The sequence below is a fragment of the Salmo salar genome, chromosome ssa14 (assembly GCF_905237065.1).
Source record: "Salmo salar chromosome ssa14, Ssal_v3.1, whole genome shotgun sequence".
In the NCBI taxonomy this organism is placed as follows: Eukaryota; Metazoa; Chordata; class Actinopteri; order Salmoniformes; family Salmonidae; genus Salmo; species Salmo salar.
In genome coordinates, this window is record NC_059455.1 from 73,237,857 (window position 1) to 73,265,446 (window position 27,590).

The window sequence follows — 27,590 nt, forward strand, 5'->3', positions numbered from 1 at the left end:
TTATGATTCCTGTGTAAATTAAACAATTAACTTCCCATAATGCTTGGGGTCATGTTTAAAAATACTGGGCAGGGCCATTATCTTGGCTAACATGGGTAATTCCCCAGCTATAGGTTGACAATGCCCCCATCCACAGAACACGAGTGGTCACTGAATGGTTTGATGAGCATGAAAATGATGTAAACCATTTGCCATGGCCATCTCAGTCAACAGATCTCAAACCAATTGAACACAATGACAGATTCTGGAGTGGCGCCTGAGACTGCGTTTTCCACAACCATCAACAAAACACCAAATTATGGAATTTCTCGTGGAAGAATGGTGTCACATCCCTCCAATATAGTTCCAGTTGCTTGTAGAATTTATGCCAAGGTGCATTGAAGCTGTTCTGACTCGTGGTGGTCCAACGGTCTATTAAGATGTTTATGTTGGTGTTTCCTTTATGTTGGCAGTTACCTGTATATGAATGGCGGAAAGGCAAGCGACCATGGAGTAGCAGATAACATGTAGTACAACTGTGTGGTGTGGTGCCAGTGCAACAACCTCTCCCTCAATGTGAGCAAGACAAAGGAGCTGGTCGTGGACTACAGGAAAAGGCGGGCCGAACACACCCCCATTAACATTGACAAGGCTGTATTGGAGTGGGTCGAGAGTTTCAAGTTCCTTGGTGTCCTCATCACCAACAAACGATCATGGTCCAAACACACCAAGACAGTCGTGAAGAGGGCACGACAACACCTTTTGCCCCTCAGGAGACAGAAAAGATTTGGCATGGGTCCCCAGATCTTCAAAAAGATCTAGAGCGGCACCATCGAGAGCATTCTGACCGGTTGCATCACAGCCTGGTATGGCAACTGCTCGGCATCTGACCGTAAGGCTCTACAGAGGGTAGAGCCAAGCTTCCTGCCATCCAGGACCTATATACTAGGTGGTGTCAGAGGAAAGCCCCAAAAAATGTCAGAGACTCCAGTCACTAGAGTCATAGAGTGTTTTCTCTACTACTGAACAGCAAGCGGTTCCGGAGTGCCAAGTCTAGGACCAAAAGGCTCCTTAACAGCTTCTACCCCAAGCCATAATACTGCTGAACAATTAATCAAATGGCCACTGACTATTCACATTGTTGATTAAGGGCTTGTAAGTAAGCATTTCACGGTAAAGTCTACACTTGTTGTATTCGGCTCATGTGACAAATAAAGTTTGATTTAATTTGACATTGACTGGGTTCCTAGCTAAATAGATTGCTTAATATGCCAGGGAGCACCGGTACACATACAGCTGTCAACCAAGGTACAGTTAGTTCCACGTTCTACTGGTGGTTGGTTGGCTGGTTGCCATTGTGTTTACATAATCAACCACTTTCGGGCACTACGACTCTTCTCCTTGTGACGTCCAACCCTGCTTCGCTGACGTGTATCCCAGCTCCACTCCCTTCATCATGCGGTCATTCTATCCGAAAGGCAATAACAACCTTCCTCTCCAATTAATGGCTCAACCACAGCCACTGTGTTCACTGTGGACTGCACACCAACCCAGATACTGCTATTATATCTGCTTTGACTTGAAAGGACAATGGGATATCATGGCCCTTGATGAAATACTATACTACACACTGAGTGTTATTCTGCTAATATAACGGCAGAGGAAAGGGTGAGAGAAGAGGAATAGGAGAGGAGAGTACAGTACTGCCAAACAGTATTTCCTGGTGGAACTTGGCCAATGATGCTGGAGTGTATAGTTTCTGGGCTAGATGTGTTGCAGCCAATAAAAAAAATATTTATACGGAAAGCTTGGCAACTATAACTGCACCATGTTTCACGAATAATAGCGTGCCATGTGTGCAGTTTTGGAAGTAATATACTCCCCATTACCTGCCTAACTCCTAATTGAATGAAGTTGGACTAAGCCTGCCAAGAGGTGATAGAGAAATTCCTTCCCTAATAGGATCCATTTAGTCAAAGGCAGCTCTCTGGACTACCTCATGATCAGAATCCCTGTCACACACACACACACACACACACACACACACACACACACACACACACACACACACACACACACACACACACACACACACACACACACACACACAAACCTCCACTCACCCATACCCCTACCCCTCCACTTACCCCTTCTTGACGACGATGACGATGGCCCCCAGCAGCAGAATAAGGACCACCAGTCCCCCAGCACAGGCCCCCAAGATCAGACCCATGTCCTCTGCATGTTGGGACACCTCCAGGGTCCTCTTATGGTCCTTACAGGCACCTACAGGGGAGAGGCAACGCTGTGTTAGCCTGCTGAACTAAAGCCAGCTGAACAGACCCCTTTTATGGTCCTTACAAGCAGCTACAGAGGAGAGACAAGTTAGAGTGATAGTCTTCTGTATATCACAAGACTGTATTAGCCTGCTGAGCAAAGGCCTTGGCATTAGCTCTTAAGAACTCAGGGTTCGGGCAATCAGACTCCGATAAACAGTAAACCTAGTTAGCTTCCTCCCCCTAGTCCCCGATAAACAGTAAACCTAGTTAGCTTCCTCTCCCTAGTCCCCGATAAACAGCAAACCTAGTTAGCCTCCTCTCCCTAGTCCCCGATAAACAGTAAACCTAGTTAGCCTCCTCTCCCTAGTCCCCGATAAACAGTAAACCTAGTTAGCTTCCTCTCCCTAGTCCCCAATAAACAGTAAACCTAGTTAGCTTCCTCTCCCTAGTCCCCGATAAACAGTAAACCTAGTTAGCTTCCTCTCCCTAGTCCCCGATAAACAGCAAACCTAGTTAGCCTCCTCTCCCTAGTCCCCGATAAACAGAAAACCTAGTTAGCCTCCTCTCCCTAGTCCCCGATAAACAGTAAACCTAGTTAGCCGAGTAAAATCTGAGTAAAATCAGGTTATTATCCCTCTCACACTGGGTGAATACACTGGCAGAGAGAGAGGGAGGGAGGGAGGGAGATATGGAGATAGGGGGGAGGGAAGGAGCGAGCGAGAGAGATGAAGAGATAATGCATGGTAGTGAAGTGCAGCTCTGCCTTTGTCATTGACTATGTTCCATAATAGCTAACAGGCTTGGATAAGGAGGAAGATTTTAATCCGCTAACTAACCAGCAACAGTTGGTGCAGCCAGAGTGGAAAGCTGGACAGACTTGGCCTACATGTGTTTAGAAAACACTCCAATTACCTCAGCTAATAGCTAGCTGGAAGTTCATTCAGTCAACCATTTTCTATGCACATATGTCACAGTCTCACAGCGTTCATTGTGTCTCTGCATTTCCATCAGAGCTATAACAGCATGACATCTCTCTCATGGTGAATTTAGAGCTTCCGTGGTGTCGTTTTCCAGAAGTGTTTATTGACGACTAGAGACAGAATTGGTTGAGAATTATGATCCTGTACACCTGCGAGCATACGCTTAATTAAAAGTCTTCTCTGATGGGTAAACAAAAAGGAGAGTGAATGAAATCTATCTATCACTGGAGGCATGAAGCTAAAACCAATTATCTACCTATTTTCACCATCCATCCTTTTATCCTTTCAGCTGGATGTGGTCCTCTCTCCGTCACCATTTAAAACATCTCTCTTTTGCCCTCTCTCTCTCTCTCTTTTGCCATCTCGCTCTCATTTGCCATCTCTCTCTCTCTCTCTCTCTCTGTTTTGTTCTCTCTCTCTCAATCCCTTTCTAGCAGTTAGCTACAGCACAACCAATTTGAACAGCCTCCATGTTTTCTTCTCTCCCTCCCACTAAGGCATAATATTTTGTCGGCATGGTGGGTAATTTTGCCTGAGCCTTAAAAGCCTGTTCAGGAAAAAAGAGTGTGGCCTGCTGAAATCTGGATTGCAGATGATTGTAGCTCTGCTGGCTAGTTGGCTCTCTCTCCAGCCTCCAAGTCCACTTTACTAATATGTGTGTGAATCGCTGTGTTCTTATTGACTCCTGCTGTAGGAAGCACGTTGCCATGCAAAAGTTTACACCACTAAAACTTTCTGCATGGAGGAAAGGTGGAGGGAGAGAGACAGAGAGAGAGAGAGTAAGAGGAGAGAGAATCTATGAGAGAATATGTGTGAGAAAAAGATTAGGATGGTGGGAGGAGGAAAGAAAGGTGGTGGGACGGACAGGACACACATTTTATCTTGATCTGCCAGTGTTAGTATGTTATTAATCAGATATTGTGCTGGTGTCAGCCCGGAACACCTGAGGTGTGAAACTAGTCATCTAAAGACATCAGCATGCTTCAGTTTGGCTGGCGCCTAGCCCAACTTGGCTAGCTGAACTGAACGAGTGTGCTTCCTTAAATGGCCTTCGCTTCAAAAACTAGAAAAAAAAGCAGCAATAGTACTGTTTGTCCATTTTGAGACGCCGTCGCCAGTCTACACTTCCTCAACATGTCAATAATTTTGACGTTTTTGCCTTAAGCGGCCCGTCTCTTTTCCCCGTCGGTCTCCCTGCTTCACACTTGACATGAGTCCTATCCTTTCATTACGCAGTCACAGAGAGAGAGTGAAAGAGAGAGGGAGGAGTGAAAGAGAGAGGGAGAGAGGGGGAGTGAAAGAGAGAGGGAGAGAGAGAGAGAGAGAGAGAGAGAGAGAGGGGGGGTGAAAGAGAGAGGGAGAGAGGAAGAGAGAGAAGGAGTGAAAGAGGGAGAGAGAGAGAGAGAGAGAGAGAGGGGGAGTGAAAGAGGGAGAGAGGGAGGAGTGAAAGAGAGAGAGCGGAAAAGAAATGTGTGAGAGGAACATGTTATATGTGTTCATGTGTGTGGGCATGTTAGAGAGAGATAAAGAAAGGTTGTATAATGAGAGAGTGAGAGAAGAAGCTTGAGGAGGACAGACAGACAATAAGACAAGCAAAGACAGAACGAGTGTGTGTGTGTGTGTGTGTGTGTGTGTGTGTGTGTGTGTGTGTGTGTGTGTGTGTGTGTGTGTGCGTGCGTGTGTGTGTGTGTGTGTGTGTGAGCGCGTGAGAGAGAAAAATAAAGAATGCCAGTGTACCCTGCCTCCTGAACCTCTCTTTCCCACCACAGAAACTGGAACAGCACCAATCTCTCCTCTCTCCCTTCCTCCCTCCACCATGCCACCTCGTCACCGTTACGTACCAAATTAAGGGTATTATAAATATGCTTCTGAGAACCCTCCTCTGTACACACACACAGCTCCTCTGCCCTGGTGGTGTGTAGTGCCAGCAGACAATGGCGACGAGAGACCCTTTGATGTCAGGATGCTTCAAATAACAGAGTGCAGGGAGAGAGAGAGAGTAGGGAGAGGAAGGAATCCAATTTCTACAGGGCTTCCTTCTCTAGTGCGCTCTTGATGTGAGGACGCTTCAAATAACAGAGAGAATGCAGGGAGAGAGAAAGAAGGGAGAAGAAGGAATCTAATTTCTACAGGGTCTCTCTCTCCTCTCTCTCTCTTCCCCTCTCTCTCTCTCTCTCCTCTCTCTCTCGCTCTCTCTCTCTCGCTCTCTCCCCTCTCTCTCTCTCCCTCCCCTCTCTCTCTCCCCCCCTCTCACTCGCTCTCTCCCCTCTCTCTCTCTCTCTCTCTCTCTCTCTCTCTCTCTCTCAGCTTCATCTTTCAAAACGCATCAGAGTGTCTGTAAAACATCATGAAGCATAGAACATGTAAACACTGCTTTGCCAGAAAGCATTCTTATGTAGTCTATTTCTCAAAGCCTCTCAATGATGAAGATAGAAGAAGATGGAAGGGAACGATCTGAACGTACCTTTACGGGCAATCCGGATGCAGTTCATTCTCGTCTCCTGTAACAAGAATGGGAGGTTCATTAGCATGGGATAACCACAAGCAAAAATAAAACACATCAAACATCTATTTTATAAGCATAGAACAGGTGTCAGAGTGTGTGTGTGTATCTGTGTGTGTCTTAGTCACCGAGTCCACCTCTGTGTGGTAAAGTGCAAACTATCTAATTAAAAAACTCAGTCAGAGAAGAAAGCAGATGACATCTAATTTTAAATGTGATTGTGAGTGACCTGTCCTCTGTTCTCATCAACAACATCCGGACCCCTGGCCCACACAACCCATTACACACACGCCCCCCTCCTAACCCTCCACCTAGCTAGCCCATCACAGCGATACCATAGACACATTGTCAAATTAAGATTAGCACATGCTAAATCAGGTTTTATACAAGGGGGGCAATTATGCTAATCTAATCGGAGCTCTGATATTGGAGTCAGAAACCTTTCACCTCAGCGACTGCGAAATTGCCTTTTTTAATTGAAAACCTGTTCTGGGTGGATCTGTATCCACCCACCTCTTAGTCAGGGAGATAGAAGTTGTATTTACCCACAATTCACAGGTTATTACAGCCCCACCTGCTGATATATCATGTGTCATCTTGTCCTCTGTCAAGGTTGACCTGACTCTGAGACAGGACCTTTTGGCATTAAAACAAAGCGGATCCAAAATGGCACCCTATTCCCTATATAGTACATTACTTATGACCCTGGTCAAATTAGAATGTTGGACTTAGCCATAGTATCCTACTGACTGCTGATGACACCTCCCTGCCTGCTATGTTCTGATGTTATTTCTAGAATGATCCTCAGATATGATGCCAATATTTCTAGCCAATATCACAGGTTGAGTGAGGTAGCTGGTAGCAGAAGATGATTACGGTTGATAACTACATTGACAGGAAATTAACCAGCAGATCCTATAGTGGACAGAAGCATTTCAAGAAGCCGCAGCTGACTACGCTGTTTAATATCTTTAATATTGCATCAATAGAGAATTGGGAAAAGGGTCAAAAGATTTGTATCAAAACTATTAAGTAGTTTTCGTAGTGTTTTGCAAGGTTGGTCTGGAAATTCTGTCAAAATATGTGTGACGGACACAGCAAAAGACATTGACAGATTATATACACTCTGTGGCCAGTTTATTCGGTGCACCCTTCTAGTACTGGGTCGAACCCCCCTTTGCCTCCATAATATACTGAATTCTCTGGGGCATGGAAATGTTGCTCAAATAATATCAATGTGCAAAGGAAAACATCCTCACACCATTACACCACCGCCACCAGCCTGTACCGTTGACACGAGGTAGGATGGGGCCATGGACTCATGCTGCTTACGCCAAATCCTGACTCTGCCGTCAGCATGACGCAACAGGAACCGGGATTTGTCGGACCAGGATGTTTTTCCGCTCCTCAATTGTTCAGTGTTGGTGATGGCGTGCCAACTGGAGCCGCTTCTTCTTGTTTTTAGCTGATAGGAGTGGAGCCTGGTTTGGTGCTCTGCGTTGTGCGTTCAGAGATGCCTTTCTGCACACCACTGTTGTACTGCGCCGTTATTTGCCTGTTTGTGGCCCGCCTGTTAACTTGCACATTCTTGCACACACCGATAAATCCACGATAATTGAGAATTTCAATAAGCATTTTTCTACAGCTGGCCATGCTTTACACCTGGCTACCTCTACCCCAATCAACAGCCCTGCACCCCCCACAGCAAATTGCCCAAGCCTCCCCCATTTCTCCTTCACCCAAATCCAGATAGCTGATGTTGTGAAAGAGCTGCAAAATCTGGACCCCTACAAATCAGCCAGGCTAGACAATCTGAACTTGTTGCAACCGCTATTATTAGCCTGTTCAACCTCTCTTTCGTATCATCTGAGATCTTCAAAGATTGGAAAGCTGCCGCGGTCATCGCCATCTTCAAAGGGGGAGACACTCTAGACCCAAACTGCTACAGACCTATATCTATCCTACCCTGCCTTTCTAAGGTCTTCGAAAGCCAAGTTAACAAACAGATCACCGACCATTTCGAATCCCACCGTACCTTCTCCGCTATGCAATCTGGTTTCCGTACAGGTCATGGGTGCACCTCAGCCACACTCAAGGTCTTAAACGATATCATAACCGCCATCGATAAGAGACAATACTGTGCAGCTGTATTCATCGACCTGGCCAAGGCTTTCGACTCTGTCAATCACCACATTCTTATCGGCAGACTCAACAGCCTTGGTTTCTCAAATGACTGCTTCGCCTGGTTCACCAACTACTTCTCAGACAGAGTTCAGTGTGTCAAATCAGGGGGCCTGTTGTCCAGACCTCTGGCAATCTCTATGGGGTGCCACAGGGTTCAATTCTCAGGCTGACTCTTCTCTGTATACATCAATGATGTCGCTCTTGCTGCTGGTGATTCTCTGATCCACCTCTACGCAGACTACACCATTCTGTATACTTCTGGCCCTTCTTTGGACACTGTGTTAACTAACCTCCAGACGAGCTTCAATGCCATACAACTCTCCTTCCGTTGCCTCCAACTGCTCTTAAATGCAAGTAAAACTAAATGCATGCTCTTCAACCGATCGCTGCCGCACTTGCCCGCCCGTCCAGCATCACTACTCTGGACGGTTCTGACTTAGAATATGTGGACAACTACAAATACCTGGTTAAACTGTAAGCTCTCCTTCCAGACTCACATTAAGCATCTCCAATCCAAAATTAAATCTAGAATCGGCTTCCTATTTCGCAACAAAGCATCCTTCACTCATGCTGCCAAACATACCCTCGTAAAACTGACTATCCTACCAATCCTAGACTTCGGTGATGTCATTTACAAAATAGCCTCCAACACTCTACTCAGCAAATTGGATGCAGTCTATCACAGTACCATCCGTTTTGTCACCAAAGCCCCATATACTACCCACCACAATGACCTGTGTGCTCTCGTTGGCTGGCCCTCGCTTCATGTTCATCGCCAAACCCACTTGCTCCAGGTCACCTATAAGTCTTTGCTAGGTAAAGCCCCGCTCACTGGTCACCATAGCAGCACCCACCCGTAGCACGCGCTCCAGCAGGTATATTTCACTGGTCACCCCCAAAGCCAATTCCTTCTTTGGCCGCCTTTCCTTCTAGTTCTCTGCTGCCAATGACTGGAACGAACTGCAAAAACCACTGAAGCTCGAGACTCATATCTCCCTCACAAACTTTAAGCACCAGCTGTCAGAGCAGCTCACAGATCACTGCACCTGTAAATATCCAACTACCTCGTCTCCATACTGTTATTTATTTTATTTATTTTGCTCCTTTGCATCCCAGTATCTCTACTTGCACACTCATCTTCTGCACATCTATCACTCCAGTGTTTAATTGCTATATTGTAATTATTTCGCCACTACGGCCTATTTATTGCCTTACCTCCCTTATCCTACCTCATTTGCACACACTGTATATAGACTTTTTCTATTGTATTATTGACTGTATGTTTGTTTATTCCATGTGTAACTCTGTGTTGTTGTTTGTGTCGCACTGCTTTGCTTTATCTTGGCCAGGTCAGAGTTGTAAATGAGAACTTGTTCTCAACTAGCCTACCTGCTTAAATATAGGTGAAATAAAAAAATAAAAAATTCTCCTTCGACCTCTCATCAACATTTTCGTCCACAGGACTGCCGCTGACTGGATGTTTTTGTTTGTCACACCATTCTCTGTAAACACTAGACACTGTCGTGCGTGAAAAGCCCAGGAGGCAAGCCGTTTCTGACATACTGGAACCGGCGGGCCGGGCACCAGTGATCATACCACGCTCAAAGTCGCTTAGGTCACTCTTTGCCCATTCTAACATTCAATCAAACAGTAACTGAATGCCTCGATGTCTGTCTGCTTGTTTTATATAGCAAGCCACGGCCACGTGACTCACTGTCTGTAGGAGTGGCTTTGTGATGTGTGTGTGATGTGTGTGTGTGTGTGTGGGTATGTGTCTGAGCACTTCTGTGTTTTATAAAGAACTGATTGCACCAATCTTGCTGTCTTTCAAGCTCCAGTAAAGACATCCGTCAAAGCAATTACAGTTCCATTCAGTGGCAGCAGCAGCTCTCAGAGCCATGGTTCTGGAAACCTACAGCTAATTATCCTGAATAATTGTGAAAAAATTATGTGCTTCCCCCTTTTTGCAGAGCCAGCAAATACACACACACACACACACACACACACACATACACACACACACACACACACACACACACACAGAGATTCAAATAGAGAAGTTTTATAAACAGACTGAGATAAAATTGCTCGCAGGGCAGACAGAGAAACAATAATATACATGAATTAGAATATTCCAATCTTATGAGCTGTTTTGTCAGGATGGAATAGAGCGGTGGCTAAGAGTGCTCTAAGAGGTAGGTAAACGTACAACTATAATAACACCACAGTCATAATGAGACACACCAAAAAAACATTTAATTGGGTATTAAGGGAGGACGGAGGAGTCATTAGAACTGCAGGCCACTGATGTCAAAGGGTTCAGTATTAGCTTTAATGATCGATAGTTAAGACACACAAGAGATTGAGTCAGAGTGTGATTCAGAAGACACACACACTGAGGGTAAGTCCTTGACCTTACAGCCAAGGGAAGTTAGTCATTCCAGCATTACAACCTATGGAACCTTCTAACCTGTAGAGATTTTTGCATCCTAGCAACCACGTAGGAAGCACGTGTTGACCAGTTCTGCCCTGGGACTCTCTCTGATGCATTTTGACCCAGGCGATTGCAGTACAACGACTGAAGACGCAGTTTCCAAACCGCCTTGGCGCACACCTTTTATTAAACACTTTTTTAATAAATATGCAGCTACCAGAGTCATATAGTCATACTGTATACATGATGCATGATATCCAACTTTCTCTGAGAGGCTGAAGCCAGGCAGACCAGACTGTAGTAATTTAGCTCCATATGGGCTTTATGATTGAAACAGCACCTGGCCCACTACTTCCTCTTTTTATCTACCATAAGTCTCATTTCAGTTTCCTCTAGGCCGCAGGCTCAGAGGGGACAGGGACAGGGACAGACAGACAAAAAGAAAGAAAGAAAGAAAGAAAGAAAGAAAGAAAGAAAGAAAGAAAGAAAGAAAGAAAGAAAGAAAGAAAACAGCCTGAGTTTCAGAGCTGAAGTACTTCTCTCCTACAGCCACAGTTTTACCTTCTCAATTCAATAACACTTGATTTGTCCCAAAGGACTGAAGTTTAGGCTGGTCCCCTGATCTGTCCGTGCTGTCTTGCTTACTCCTATGGCATGTTTGACAAAGACTCCAGACTTGACTCAGACTTTATTGACAGGTCTATAAACTTACCCCTCTGAAGTTGCTTATAGCCTGGAAGAAGACTAGGTAGTTCTTGGAGGGGTCCAGGGGAGTGTTCCAGTAGCCGTTATAGGTGTGGTTGTCCCCTACAGTGAACGGAGTGGCCTCAGGGAGACTGGAGGGGGGAAGCTCAGCCGTGTAGTAGTGGGACTTAGACTGAGCCTCCACCTGTGACGCTGGCACAGGGAAACAGTCTGACCCGCTACCCAGCTCCCTCCTCCTCCTCCTGCTCCTCCTGACCCGCCTGGAACCGTCCTCTTCTACTACCACCACCTGGTACGCACTGCGGAGAGAAGGATGACAACAGACTGATAGGTGATAACTACGCTGGAAACAAATGGCCCTCTTAAAGGGGAAATCTGCAGTAGATACATCCATTTCTGGACATGTAAATTAGTTATATAGATTCTTAAAGAATCCAACTTAAAAATGCCTCATGAGCTTAGTTCAACTGTCGTACCCCATCAGAACCCAAAATATAAGGTTGTTTTACTCCAAAGTGTGTAAACAAAGTAACACTCTATAGCCTCAAAACATGGTTAAGACTTTAATTTTGATATCATGGATGGTCAGTCCTTGCATCCATAGCTCGGTCTATGAATGTGAGAGTGCCAGGCCCATCTCTCAGCTTTATAACGAAACAGTGGTGGGGAGAATGCTTTATTGTTGTTTCAACTACGGATAGTCCCTTTAAGGTCAACCTTGTAAAAAAAGTTCTCAAAGACACTTCCTGATTAAATAAAAGGTGGAATAAAATAAGAAACACAAATCAAATAGCAATGACATTTATTCAAAACATTCTTGTTATACAAGTGAACATATTGATCTAGTGGTAGACATGAGTGACAGTTGTGTGAGGCCTATTACTGTGATTAGTAATGTGACTGTACCTGACTGGTGCTCCTCTGCCAAGCGCTGGTCTCAACAGCACCGTGATGGTGCTCTCTGACTCACTGAGTGGGGCTGGGACATCCTCATAGTCAAACACTGGGGCTGAGAGATGAGGAGAGAGGGGATAGGAAGATGGAGGGGGAAGGGGAGATACAGATGGAGGTGGAGAGGGGGAAGGGAGAGTGTGGTTGTGAGAGAGAGAGAGAGAGAGAGAGAGAGAGAGAGAGAGAGATTGATTAATTGATTGATGATAGAACATGAGAGAGAAAGAGACAGAGAGAGATAGAACATGAGAGAGAAAGAGACAGAGAGAGAGATAGAACACGAGAGAGAAAGAGACAGAGAGAGATAGAACATGAGAGAGAAAGAGACAGAGAGAGAGATAGAACATGAGAGAGAACGAGACCGAAAGAGAGAGAACATGAGAGAGAGAGAGAACATGAGAGAGAAAGAGACAAAGAGAGAGAGATAGAAAATTAGATTAAAAGAAAGAGAGAGAGATAGAAAATGAGGGAGTAAGTAACAAAACAATCATATATAACACAGGAAGTGGGATAAAACTCATTCACATAGACAGCTGCAGGACATTCCCATAATTATTCACAGGGACGATAAGAATCCCCTGTAATTACAATACATCTCACAGCCACGCCCCCTTGAACAGGACTGCAGACTGGAACATACCTTGGTAAGCTCCCATCTATGGGAACACACACACATTGTGTTCCCGTCTCTGTTTACCGTTAAAAGACAATTAGCAAAGGAGCAGCCAGCCAATAAAAAACATGAGCTTTCACAATAAAGAAAGATTATTAATAATCAGCTAAACCAACAGCCTCTGAAATTAAAGGATGCAAGACTTCACTCTCACACAGTCACACACAGTATCTGCGCATGTGCACAGGTTCCTTTCACGCTGTTCCCAGCGTGGGAGCCAGGGCACCAAAACAGCGGAGAAGTTTTGCCTCGCGCTTCAACGCTCTTAGTTGTTGTGGAAATTGTTAACTCATATCGCGGAGTCTACCTGGTGTTGTTTTTCCATTTTGGGTCAGAAGAAAAAGGGTTCTTTGGCTGTCCCCATAGGAGAACCGTTTTTTGGTTCCAGGTAGAACCCTTTTGGGTTCCATGTAAAACCCTTTCCACAAAAGGTTCTACATGGAACCCAAGTGAATGCAGGTGAAAGCTACGATCCCCTATTGGTGTCACTTGTTAAATCCACTTCAATCAGTGTTGATGAAGAGGAGGAGACAGGTTAAAGAAGGATTTTCAAGCCTTGAGACAATTGAGACATGGATTGTGTATGTGTGCTATTCAGAGGGTGAATGGGCAAGACAAAAAATGTAAGTGCCTTTGAACGGGGTACGGTAGTAGGTGTCAGGCGCACCGGTTTGAGTGTGTCAAGAACTGCAACGCTGCTGAGTTTCACGCTCAACAGTTTCCCGTGTGTACCAAAAATGGCCCACCACCCAAAGGACATATAGACAACTGTGGGAAGCATTGGAATCGACATGGGCCAGCATCCCTTGTGGAACGCTTTCGGCACCTTGTAGAGTCCATTCCCCGAATGAATTGAGACTGTTCTGAGGGCAAAAGGGGGTGCAACTCAATATTAGGAAGATGTTCCTAATGTTTTGTACACTCAGTTGAGGTTAAACCCAAAAATATTAGACAGAGTAAGAGTGTAACATACACATTCATGGCTAGTACTAACTCAGTACAGAGAAACTGGAGAACGTGTGTAGTATGGCTGGATTCAATACCTTCAACCGCTGGATAGAAAACCAAGCCTTTGTAAATGTATGAATGACCGAGGTTGAAGGCTAATGAAGAGAGCTCACTTTCCTTTACTGTGGTGGGTTTAAGAGGGTATGTTAGAGAAATACATGAATAGAGTTAAGTGGAAAGGCTAGAGAGAGAGAGGGGCTGAGAGAGAGATGAGACAGGTCAGAGGTGACAGTTGCAGTACTTTATCCACAGCAGCTCACAGGTCATGGGTCAAGCACTGACTGTGGCTCAATAGAGAAGACCTGTACAACCACACAAAAGTGAAGGAGATGGACTGAGCCAGTGGGATTTATCCAGCCATACATGCTCCACCATGATGTTATTTCATACTTTAATGCCACCGTCTGTAATTTGTTTTATAGCCAAACTCTTCATTAATTGAAATGGTCATTGAACAGCAGTGACTATTGCAGATTGTACATTTAAAGGGGTGGAAATGCCACAGATCATTAACTAGCCTCATCGTGCAATAGATTTATCTTGATTCTAGAGTGACTCACTCAACTAACTGGCCATTAATTCCCAGTAAATGTTATTATTTCTCACAAAACGGGGGAAAAAGAAGAAATGCAAATCGGACACCCAGGGGCTGCTATTGTCAGGTGCTTTAGAAAAGTTGAAAAGATACCACACACTGTGTTTGGAAATGATCATACTGTATATTTATTTGTGTGCCAAAGTTCAGGCCTCCCGGCCTTGCTCTGACGCAGGTTGTGAGGCTAGAACATTAGTGCAAAAATAGGTATGGGATCATTCGCAAGCTCACTGTGTGGGAGAAGGGAACGTATTTTCTTCGAACAAGACCCAGGAACCCTATGCTATCCTGATGCAGTGAAAAAGAGTGAAAAATAATCTAAACATAAAGTAAGCGTTTGAAACATCTTTGTGTGGACCTATCACATTTTTGCTTACACAGAGTCAGTCCCATCTCTCAGGACAGAACAAGGAACAAGTCATCAAGTCAAACAACCCACAGCAACCCCTCTAGTCTACCCCTAGCCTCATTCTCAGCCCCAGCCCTAACCCTGATGCGTCGGTCACTGCTCATTCTATAGATCCTCACCGGAGATGTTGGTGGTGATCTCAGTGAGGGCGGTTTGTCCGAAGCCCTTGGCGGTGCGAGCTCTAACAGACACCAGGTAGGTGGTGCCAGGGTGTAGGCCAGAGAACATGTGGTATGTTTCGTTCCTCAGTTTGGAAACGGTACGGCGAGGGCCTGGTACGTTGATACCTGGGTCGGATGACTCGATGCCCTGGTAACTGATCTGGGGACCGGAAACAAAACACAGACAAATAGGGTCACTATGCTGTGTTGTTGTTGTTGTAGTAAGAGTATTGTTGTTCTAACAGATTTAGAAACAAGGAACAAAACACAAACCATAGAATCACAATGAGTAGTCTCTGATGACAAACTGTGAACATAAATGAATCAAAACGAGATTTGATTCCACTACCTGAGATCATTTGATAGGTGTTGTTATTGTTGTTAGTGTTATTGTTGTCGGAGGAGAGAGAGATGTTTTGCTGTGGGTTGTTTCAATGTTGGGAGGCAAGCAGATATTTTACAAATGAGGTGGTGTTACTGTGTCTCTGACTGTGCCTGCCTACATTGCACCCCAACCCACAGTGACACCATGGAGCCCAAAATGAGATCATTCCTGTTATCATCATGTGTTACTGAAGGAAGCACTCAGAACGTCTCCTCTGTCACCACACAGACAACCAACACCCCCCAATTATTTCTGCTGCTGTTCTCTTCTGCTTCACTCTCCTTTCTTTTCTCAGAGATCCCGTTCTCAGTGCCTCTCTCTTCTAACGTTCCTCTCTTCTCTTCTTTCCCTCACTCTCCTCCCCCCTCTCTCTTCTCTCTCTCTTCCCTCTCTTCTCTATCTTCTCTTCTCTAGCCACTCACCAGGCAGCTCTGACACGTCCTTGTTTCTCATTCTCCTCTCTCCTGATTCAACCGTCTATTCTCACTCCTCCATACCTCCCTTCTTTCACACACTGCCTAAATTCATCTTCCCACTTCTCATCATCTTCTCCCTATTCCTACTGCATCTTCCTTTTGCTTTCTCAACCTTCAATATCTATTCCAACAATTTCTTCCTTTCATCATTCTATCTATCAGTCTCTCTATATCTCACTATTTACATGTCTCATGCAGTACTTTATCCACAGCAGCTCACAGGTCATGGGTCAAGCACTGACTGTGGCTCAATAGAGAAGACCTGTACAACCACACAAAAGTGAAGGAGATGGACTGAGCCAGTGGGATTTATCCAGCCATACATGCTCCACCATGATGTTATTTCATACTTTAATGCCACCGTCTGTAATTTGTTTTATAGCCAAACTCTTCATTAATTGAAATGGTCATTGAACAGCAGTGACTATTGCAGATTGTACATTTAAAGGGGTGGAAAAGCCACAGGTCATTAACTAGCCTCATCGTGCAATAGATTTATCTTGATTCTAGAGTGACTCACTCAACTAACTGGCCATTAATTCCCAGTAAATGTTATTATTTCTCACAAAACGGGGGAAAAAGAAGAAATGCAAATCGGACACCCAGGGGCTGCTATTGTCAGGTGCTTTAGAAAAGTTGAAAAGATACCACACACTGTGTTTGGAAATGATCATACTGTATATTTATTTGTGTGCCAAAGTTCAGGCCTCCCGGCCTTGCTCTGACGCAGGTTGTGAGGCTAGAACATTAGTGCAAAAATAGGTATGGGATCATTCGCAAGCTCACTGTGTGGGAGAAGGGAACGTATTTTCTTCGAACAAGACCCAGGAACCCTATGCTATCCTGATGCAGTGAAAAAGAGTGAACAAATCGGACACCCAGGAGTTGCTATTGTCAGGTACTTTAGAAAAGTTGAAAAGCTACCACACACTGTGTTTGGAAATGATCATACTGTATATTGTGAGGCTAAAATGCCTTCCCTGTAGCTCAGTTGGTAGAGCATGGTGTTTGCAACGCCAGGGTTGTGGGTTTGATTCTCACGGGGAGCCAGCACAGGAAAAAAAAAAGGGAAAAAAAATGATGAAATGAAATGTATGCATTCACAGAGCGACTTACAGTCGCTCTGGATAAGAGCGTCTGCTAAATGTTAAAATTAGTGAAAAAATAGGTATGGGATCATTCGCAAGCTCACTGTGTGGGAGAAGGGAATGCATTTTCTTTGAACAAGACCCAGGAACCCTATGCTATCCTGATGCAGTGAAAAAGTCAACATAAAGTAAGCTTTTGAAACATCTTTGCGTGGAGCTACCACGGCAAATCTGACCACGACTCCATTTTGTTGCTCCCAGCCGATCGACAGAAACTAAAACAGGAAACGCCCGTGCTCAGGTCTGTTCAACGCTGGTCCTACCAATCTGATTCCACGCTTCAAGATTGCTTCGATCACATGGATGGGATATGTTCTGGATAGCCTCAGACAACAACATTGATTTATACGTTGATTCGGTGAGCGAGTTTATTAGCAAGTGTATCGGTGATGTTGTACCCACGGTGACGATTAACCTGTTAGGGCTAGGGGGCAGTATTGACACGGCTGGATAAAAAATGTACCCGATTTAATCTGGTTACTACTCCTGCCCAGTAACTAGAATATGCATATAATTATTGGCTTTGGATAGAAAACACTCCAAAGTTTCTAAAACTGTTTGAATGGTGTCTGTGAGTATAACAGAACTCAAATGGCAGGTCAAAACCTGAAAAGATTCTGTACAGGAAGTACCCTGTCTGACCATTTCTTGGCCTTCTTTGCCATCTCTATCCATTACAAAGGATCTCTGCTGTTACGTGAGACTTCCTACGGCTGCCATAGGCTCTCAGAAGGCGGCAAAAGCTGAATCGTGGCTTAGCAGGCTCTGGCTGAAAAAAAGTAGCGCGTTTGGGTAGTGGCTGGTTACAGTACTGTGAGACTCAGGCGCGTGCCCGCGTCGACCGAATGCTTTGTTTTCTTTCCTCTGTTTACCTAAACGGAGATTCCCGGTCGGAATATTATCGCTTTTTTTTACGAGAAAAATGGCATAAAAATTGATTTTAAACAGCGGTTGACATGCTTCGAAGTACGTTAATGGAATATTTAGAATTTTTTTGTCACGAATTGCGCCATGCTCGTAACCCTGATTTACCATTTCGGATAGTGTCTGGAACGCACGAACAAAACGCCGCTATTTGGATATAACGATGGATTATTTTGGACCAAACCAACATTTGTTATTGAAGTAGCAGTCCTGGGAGTGCATTCTGACGAAGACAACAAAGGTAATCAAACTTTTGTAATAGTAAATCTGACTTTGGTCAGGGCTAAACTTGGTGGGTGTCTAAATGGCTAGCCGTGATGGCTGGGCTATCTACTGAGAATATTGCAAAATGTGCTTTCACCGAAAAGCTATTTTAAAATCGGACACCTCGATTGCACAAAGGAGTTCTGTATCTATAATTCTTAAAATAATTGTTATGTTTTTTGTGAACGTTTATCGTGAGTAATTTAGTAAATTGTTAGTCAATTCCCCGGAAGTTTGCGGGGGGTATGCTAGTTCTGAACGTCACATGCTAATGTCAAAAGCTGGTTTTTGATATAAATATGAACTTGATTGAACAAAACATGCATGCATTGTATAACATAATGTCCTAGGGTTGTCATCTGATGAAGATCATCAAAAGTTAGTGCTGCATTTAGCTGTGGTTTTGTTTTTTGTGACATTATATGCTAGCTTGAAAAATGGGTAGTCTGATTATTTCTGGCTGGGTACTCTGCTGACATAATCTAATGTTTTGCTTTCGCTGTAAAGCCTTTTTGAAATCGGACAGTGTGGTTAGATTAACGAGAGTCTTGTCTTTAAAATGCTGTAAAATAGTCATATGTTTGAAAAATTGAAGTTTTCGGATTTTAGAGGAATTTGTATTTCGCGCCATGCCCATCATTGGATATTGGAGCAGGTGTTCCGCTAGCGGAACATCTAGATGTAAGAGGTTAAAACCTTCCCCAACCAGAAACCGTGGATTAATGGCAGCATTCACGCAAAACTGAGAGCGCGAACCACTGCTTTTAATCATGGCAAGGTGACCGGAAACATGACAGAATACAAACAGTGTAGCTATTCCCTCCGCAAGGCAATCAAACAAGCTAAGCGACAGTATAGAGACAAAGTAGAGTCGCAATTCAATGGCTCAGACACGAGACGTATGTGGCAGGGTCTACAGACAATCATGGATTACAAAAAGAAAACCAGCCCCGTCGCGGACACCGACGTCTTGCTCCAAGACAAACTAAACAACTTCTTTACTCTCTTTGAGGACAATACAGTGCCACTGACACGGCCCGCTACCAAAACCTGTGGGCTCTCCTTCACCGCAGCCAACATGAGTAAAACATTTAAACGTGTTAACCCTCGCATCACTAGCCTTGTCCTCAGAGCATGCGCAGACCAGCTGGCTGGTGTGTTTACGGATATATTCAATCAATCCCTATCCCAGTCTGCTGTTCCCACATGCTTCAAGAGGGCCCCCATTGTTCCTGTTCCCAAGAAAGCTAAGGTAACTGAGCTAAACAACTACCGCCCTGTAGTACTCACTTCCGTCATCATGGAGTGCTTTGAGAGACTAGTCAAGGATCATATCATCTCCACCCTACCTGACCCCCTAGACCCACTCCAATTTGCTTACCGCCCCAATAGGTCCACAGACGACCAATCGCAATCACACTGTACACTGCCCAAACCCATCTGGACAAGAGGAATACCTATGTAAGAATGCTGTTCATCAATTACAGCTCAGCATTTAACACCATAGTACCCTCCAAACTCGTCATTAAGCTTGAGACCCTGGGTCTCGACCACGCCCTGTGCAACTGGGTCCTGGACCTTCTGACGGGCCGCCCCCAGGAGGTGAGGGTAGGAAACATCATCTCCACCCCGCTGATCCTCAAAACTGGGGCCTCACAAGGGTGTGTTCTCAGCCCTCTCCTGTACTCCCTGTTCATCCATGACTGCGTGGCCATGCACGCCTCCAACTCAATCATCAAGTTTGCAGATGACACTGCAGTGGTAGGCTTGATTACCAACAACGACGAGACGGCCTACATAGAGGAGGTAAGGGCCCTCGGAGTGTGGTGTCAGGAAAATAACCTCACACTCAACGTCAACAAAACAAAGGAGAAGATCGTGGACTTCAGGAAACAGCAGAGGGAGCACCCCCCTATCCACATCGACGGGACGGCAGTGGAGAAGGTGGAACGTTTTAAGTTCCTCGGCGTACACATCATGGACAAACTGAAATGGTCCACCCACACAGACAGCGTGGTGAAGAAGGGAAGAAAGTTGGCTTGTCACCGAAAACACTCACAAACTTTTACAGATGCACAATCGACAACATCCTGTCGGGCTGTATCACCGCCTGATACGGCAACTGCTCCGCCCACAACCGTAAGGCTCTCCAGGGGCTGGTGAGGTCTGCACAGCACATCACCGGGGGGCAAATTAACTTCCCTCCAGGATACCTACACCACCCAATGTCGAAAGGAAAGCCAAAAAGATCATCAAGGACAAAAACCACCCGAGCCACTGCCTGTTCACCCCGTTATCATCCAGAAGGCGAGGTCAGTACAGGTGCATCAAAGCTGGGACCGAGAGACTGAAAAACAGCTTCTACCTCAAGGCCCTCAGACTGTTAAACAGCCATCACTAACATTGAGTTGCTGCTGCCAACATACTGACTCAAATCTCTAGCCACTTTAATAATAAAAAATTGGATGTAATAAATGTATCACTAGTCACTTTAAACAATGCCACTTTATATAATGTTTACATACCCTACATTACTCATCTCATATGTATATTCTGTACTATATACCATTTACTGCATATTGCGTATGCAACACGGCCATCGCTCATCCATATATTTATATGTACATATTCTTATTTATTCCTTTACACTTGTGTGTATGTTGTGAAATTATTAGATTACTTGTTAGATAATACTGCACGGTCGGAACTAGAAGCACAAGCATTTCGCTACACTCACATTAACATCTGCTAACCATATGTATGTGACCAATAAAATTTGATTTGATTTCATTAGATTTTTGCTTACACAGAGTCAGTCCCATCACTCAGGACAAAACAAGGAACAAGTCATCAAGTCTACCCCAGCCTCATTCTATCAGTCTCTCTCCATCTCACTATTTACATGTCTCTTCCTTTTCAACATACTCTCTCTCTCTGTCAGAGCAGACTCCTCAGGCCCAGACCTGTCTCTGTGTGGACACCTTTCCTTCATTCAGCTGTGTCACCGCAGCCTGCCTGTAAGCTCTAAGAGTTGGCTACAGAGGCCTGTGTCGGAGGTGACCAGGGATATATATACACAAAAATGTATTATAATTAGAAGCATTTAAAGTTGCCCCCCCATGTGAAAGTGTCTCTTAGAGAAATAAGTAATTATACTGCTTGTCTATATATAATTGCAGGGCTGCAGTCAGAGGCTCAGCTCGTCTCATTAGCATAGGAACATATACGGAGGCCTGAACTGGGGACGGGGGGCGTGGGGACGGGGGGGACGGGGGGGAAATACATTCCCTATTAATGACCAGGGCAGATATAAACTGTATTGCACGGGTAGGCAACTCGATTCAGATTCTGATTATTGTTGAAGAGGATGGTCGGGGGGCCGGAACATTATTTATAATCATTTGTACACTGCAAATTGACCACAACTAAGTGCAAAAAAAGACTGTATTTCAAAATAACTATCATTTAATACATTGATTACATTGAGACATGATCACATCTCTTTTTTTATTCATGGAAATACTCGAACAGATTTCCTTAATTAAATACATTTTTAGCTGAATTCCTAGTGATTTGAGTATTTTTGGACCAAAAAATTTACTAAAATTATAACAAAAACACAACAACACAGTGATCTGTGTCAAGTTGAAGGAAATTAGTGATAGAGATAAATATCAGTAAAATAAAGACAAAAATATGAATAGGGGAGAAAAAGAAAGATAGAGATCAAGATTGAGTCTGAGATAGATATGTGATCGCAAAAAGGTAGACAGACGGAAAGTTGAAGGCATGTTCCATACCTCATACTGTGTGATGACCCCATTGGGCTCCACAGGCTCCTCCCACTTCAGAAAGATCATATCGTCCAATGGGGTGAAGGTCAGTGACTCTGGGGCAACGCCACCAGGAACTGGAAGAGAAAACACAACATAAACATTCTGAGAACTCGCAGTTTATTGCATAGGGGGCCCTATGGGAAGGAAGTGATTACGGATATCTGGTTTCCAACCCTAAAGACAGGCAAATCGAATTGAGGACCAGAAGATTTGGGGAGTGTGTGCCTGCGTGGAAGATTGCATGTGTGTTTGTGTGTACATCTGAGTCTGATTGAAAGATGTCGCTGCTACAGTTCATGCAGGTTTCTTCAACTAACAAGCTCCGCTGACTGTCTTGCTGTCTGTCTGGCTCTAAGGCTGTGGCTCAGATGGGTAAAGTCTAGAGCACTGCCTTGTGGCTGACAGTTAAACCTGCTCTGTCCTCTCTCTCTCTCTCTCTCTCTCTCTCTCTCTCTACAACAGACCTGAGAGGAACACAATGGCCGCAGTGTAATGGCAGGGCCAAGCAGGGAAATGGGCATCCAAACAAGAAACCCAACTGAGTCTGAGACTTTGTCTGAGACAGGGACTCTTGTTTTAACATGGGGATTAGGGACTAGCAGTCAATGGATCTAATAGAGGCCTGTAAAATCAGGGCATTATTATCAGGGTATTATTCACGAGGCCGTGCATATGTTGAAGACACAGTTGATAGGTTCAGGGACAGAGTTGGGAAAGTTCAACAAGCCCTAGAGATGAATAATGGCTTGTGGTTGTCTGGGACTCATGAACTCTGGGTTGAATCTGTGCATCCGTACGTGTGGGTTTGTGCCAAAAAAACAGATGTAATTTTATTAGATCTCCCTGTAGTCTTTTTCATTATTTTCTCTTGCCCAAAGAGAGCTCTGGAAGGTGAAGATAGTGGAGAGTCTCTCTCTCTCTCTCCCCCTCTCCCTCCCTCTCTCTCCAAGTGCTGCTGTTCAAATGACTATGAAATATATTACATTATATTGCAGGAGCGCATTGTCCTCAAACTCATGGGAGGACCTTGCAATTTGGAGGTTTCCAAACGCAGCCAATTTCATACTCATAAAATATATTGTACTGTAACCTTGCTCGCTCTCTCTTTCTCTCCGTCTCTCTGTCTTTCTCTCTTTCTCTCCTCTCTCATGGGTGAAGAACTGCTGTGAGCAATGTTTCATTGTCTCTCTCTCTTTCTCTCCTCTCTCTCATGGGTCAAGAACTGCTGTGAGCAATGTTTCATTGCATAGTACATTTTCTCTGACCTACATCTTCAATCCATCTAGGGGAAATGTATATTAAAATGTGCTTAATCCACTGTTGTATACAGGAACGTGTTAGGATAAAAAACAAGCAAAATAATTTCACCATTTCGCTGGTGGCCATGACTCTGACTGACTGATTAATTTTTAATCTGCTTTCATTTAAAAGGCTTATCTTCCATTTAGTTATGCTGATCCTGCTTATTTTGCAAGTCAATATGTGTTTTTTCGCCCTCTTACTGTATTTAGTCACTGGAGGCAGGATAACTTAGTGTACCCAGCACACAATCATAGTGTACCCAGCACACAATAATACAATACTTATATGCCTACTTCAAGCTACTCAGTGAGGAAAGTATAGTCGGTTGTACAACCTTGATTATATAGAAAGTAATAACAATATTTTTATATCTATCAAACCACTGTAAAAATGCCAATCAATGAATTGGGTCCTGCCACTTAAATTGGATCTGATTCCACTACTCAATACATTGTTATGTAGGTTAGTCACTGCATTGACCACTACTGGGTCCAACACTCTGGGTTTCATATCAATTACAATGCATTCTAGGTAATAAAGTCCACTCACTGTCCTCCTCGGTCTGGAAGGTGACCTCTCTGCTCATCTTCTTGACCTAGACTATAACTTTACAATGCATGTTGGGTAATAGAGTCCACTTACTGTCCTCCTCAGTTTGAAAGGTGACCTCTCTGCTCTCCTTCTTGCCTTCTGGGTTTTCCAGCGCCAGCCGGACGTGGACGGATCGGAATGGGGGCAGGTCCCTCAGGGTGAAGTGTGATTGGTTCCTCTCCACAGAGAGACACTCCCTCACTGTGGCGTTGTTCCCTGCGCTGCCCCCTGCAGGCGTGGAGTAGCGGTAGCAGAGAGAGACAGAGTAGGTATGGCAGCGTGTCAGGTTGTAGCCCATAGGTTCCCACTGTAAGGTTAGTTGACGAGGCTGAATCTCTGTCGCTGTGAGGCCTCGCAATGCACGCATAGGCTCTGATGGAGAGATGGAGGGAGGAGAGAGGGAGGGGGAGATGGAAGGGAAGAGGGGTGGGTGGGAGAGCGAGCCAGAGGGAGAGAAAGAAAGAGAGACAGAGAAAGAAAGAAAGACAGTGTGAGATGGAGTGATGAAGAAAAATAGAAAGATAAGGAGAAATAGACAGACGGTTGGTTAGATGATTACTTTCTAAACTCACCACAGGAAACTGGATAAAGATTAAAAACACCCTGGAGAGACTGGGAAGAAGGGAGGAGAAGGGAGCGATGTACAACAATAACACATTATTAATATAATCTCACGCATCCTTTAATTCTTACAGAGCACAGGCTGCTCAGCTCCAGATCCAAAGGCGATGCCCTATTAGCTGAGATGATGGGATATGGAACTTGCTAATTACTGATGCCATGTGTGAGACTGGGGTGACGGTTCCCTGTGTCCCTGTCATGATGATGTCCAACAGGACCATATCTGCCAGACTGCAGTCACAGATGCTGCTAAGGTAGAACCTATTCCCTCCAATAGTGCACTACTGGGACCTGGTCAAAAGAAGAGCACTATATGCCATGTGGGATGAAGATGAGAACCCCATTAGGAAGGCTGCTCTATGAAATCATGGCTCATTATTAGATTAATCACACTACCACCCACCCAGGCTGCCCTCGCCGTCTCTGTCTGTTTGTCTGTCCAGCAGCACACCCCCTCGCAGCCCACACAAACACCACGGCAGCCTACAGACATCCAGGCCCACAGACTCAGGTTGATGAGACTAATCAAAGGGACAAGCCAGGGGCGGGAGAGAGAGGAGGGTGGACGGAGGGGTGGATGGCGTGGAGGGGTATGTCAGACTGGTTGTCAGCCCCCTTCTGGGCTCTGCTGGCTCCAGCTCATCTCCTCTCTCCTTCCATCTTCCTCCTTTTCCCTCTCGTCATAAACCATGTCAGTGAACTAACAAAGAGGACATCTTCTCACCAGGGGTCAACTGTTGTTATGAACACAATCAGCCTCGCTCTACTCCGACCTACAGGTCACACGGTGTTACAGATACAATCACAGCGTCAGGAGGGAGAGGAAGGAGGGAGGGATGGATGGAGGAGAGGTCTGGCAGTGCCAGTTGGACCCATCATTGAGTCACTGTCATGGGTTAAGAGAGGTTAAAGCCTCTGACGTTTGTAGGAAGAAGCTGGGTGATACACATCTATGCCCCCAGGGGGGAGAGATGGAGGGAGGGAACGGTCTAGTCATGTCATGTCAGGAAAAAAAATCAGCCTGTTTCCAATTTGCCCAATGTGCCTCCCCAAAAGACCAAAGATTGCAGCCAGAGATGTTGTACTCTTCTTTGTTCTCCTGCAATGAGTGAGGTAAACTGGTGACATGTCTGAAATACACACTGAGAATAATTTATTAGAATATCAGACGTTAGTATTCAAATACTAGTGTGAGTATTCATTTTTGCTAGCTAGCTAGCTTATCTAGGCTACTCCAGTCAAGACAGGCACTGTTATATGGGATGATTAATAACGTGGCTGCTACAAGTTAGGTAGTCTTGGCTGTAGCCGAGTAGCATCTCTCTCTCTGCCTCCATCTACTCGCTCCCATTTCACCGGCACGGAACCTCCACAGCTGTAGCAATAGAGCCTCAGCCTCTCCCTCGCACAGCATTGCTCAGGTTAAAAACGTAACTTTAAAAAGCACATGTATTTCGAATATCCGTCAAAAATTCATGATACTATTCGAATAGTGAAATTATTTCATACCCCGATTGCTATTCTACATCATTTAAAACTTGAGAAGGATTCATCAAAAGCCTTCTTTCTGGGGACGTAGGTGTATTGAAACATATTCTAAAAAAAGCACCAGATTAACTGAAGGTAATTGGATGAACATGTTCTTCAGGCAAGGGCTGATGTCGTTTCCTGTTTCTAGCCCAAAACGTTCTGTGCTGGACAGGAAGAGGGGATATGAGACAGCTTGATCTAGAGCATGAGTGTCCAATCCAGCCCGCGGGTAGTTATATATATTTTACTCTATATTTATTTTATTTTATATATCTACACAGTGCATTTGGAAAGTATTCAGACCCTTTCACATTTTGTTACTTTTACAGCCTTATTCTAAAATTAATAATAATTTAAAAAAAACTCAATATACTCACAATACCCCATAATAACAAAGCAAAAACAGTTTTGGGGAGAATTTTTGCAAATGTATATACATTTTTTAACTGAAATATAACAGTTACATAAGTATTCAGACCCTTTACTCAGTACTTTGTTGAAGAACCTTCGGCAGTGATTACAGCATTGAGTCTTCTGGGGAATGACGCTACAAGCTTGACACACCTGTATTTGGGGAGTTTCTCCCATTCTTCTACGCAGATATTCTCAAGGTTGGACGGGGAGCGTCGCTGCACAGCTATTTCCAGGTCTGTCCGGAGTTGTTCGATGGGGTTCAAATCCAGGCTCTGGCTGTGCCACTCAAGGACATTCAGAGACTTGTCCCAAAGCCACTCCTGCGTTGTCTTGGCTGTGTGCTTAGGGTTGTTGTCCTGTTGGAAGGTGAACTTTCGCCCCAGTCTGTGGTCCTAAGCACTCTGGGGAAGGTTTTCATCAAGGTTCATCTTTCCCTCGATCCTGACTCTTCTCCCAGTCCCTGTCACTGAAAAACATCCCCACAGCATGACGCTGCCACCAAAATGCTTCACTGTAGGGATGGTGCCAGGTTTCCTCCAGATGTGATGCATGGCATTCAGTCCAAAGAGTTAAATCTTGGTTTCATCAGACCAGAGAATCTTGTTTCTCATGGTCTGAGATTCCCTTAGGTGCCTTTTGGCAAACTCCAAGTGGGCTGTCGTGTGCCTTTTACTGAATAGTGGCTTCAATCTGGCCACTCTACCATAAAGGCCTGGAAGGTTCCAGGAACTCTGGTGCTGTCTGAGTGACCATCGGGGTCTTGGTCACCACACTGACCAAGGCCCTTCTACCCCTATATAGACAGGTGTGTGCCTTTCTAAATCATATCCAATCAATTGAATTTACCACAGGTGGCCTCCAAGTTGTAGAAACATCTCAAGAATTATCAATGGAAACAGGATGGACCTGAGCTAAATTTCAAGCCTCATAGCAAAGACTCCAAATACTTATGTAAATAAGGTATTTCTGTTTTGGATTTTTTTATTCATTTGCAAACATTTCTAAAAACCTGTTTTCGCTTTGGCATTATGGGGTATTGTGTGTAGATTGATGAGGAAAATGTTTTATTTAATCATTTTAGAATAAGGCTGTAACGTAACAAAATGTGGAAAAAGTCAAGGGGTCTGAATAGTTTCCGATTGCACTGTATATATTTACAATACCAGTCAAATGTTTGGACACACCTACTCATTCAAGGGTTTGTCTTAATTTTTACTATTTTCTACATTGTAAAATAA

The 27,590-nt window shown here is 44.6% G+C and overlaps 1 protein-coding gene across 10 annotated transcripts in view; it reads right to left on the reverse strand.

Annotated features, from left to right (window-relative positions):
* LOC106570261 (receptor-type tyrosine-protein phosphatase U) overlaps positions 1-27,590 on the reverse strand; it is a 324,730-nt gene that overhangs the window by 70,898 nt on the left and 226,242 nt on the right. For all 10 annotated transcript variants that reach the window (XM_014142386.2, XM_014142381.2, XM_014142385.2 and 7 more), the window contains exons 9-15: positions 23,839-24,159; positions 21,859-21,968; positions 14,820-15,021; positions 11,971-12,073; positions 11,072-11,363; positions 5,703-5,739; positions 2,127-2,265 (exon numbers count right to left, since the gene is read on the reverse strand). In XM_014142386.2, the coding sequence (XP_013997861.1) occupies positions 2,127-2,265; positions 5,703-5,739; positions 11,072-11,363; positions 11,971-12,073; positions 14,820-15,021; positions 21,859-21,968; positions 23,839-24,159 (1,204 nt within the window). The remainder of the gene's footprint in view (positions 1-2,126; positions 2,266-5,702; positions 5,740-11,071; positions 11,364-11,970; positions 12,074-14,819; positions 15,022-21,858; positions 21,969-23,838; positions 24,160-27,590) is intronic.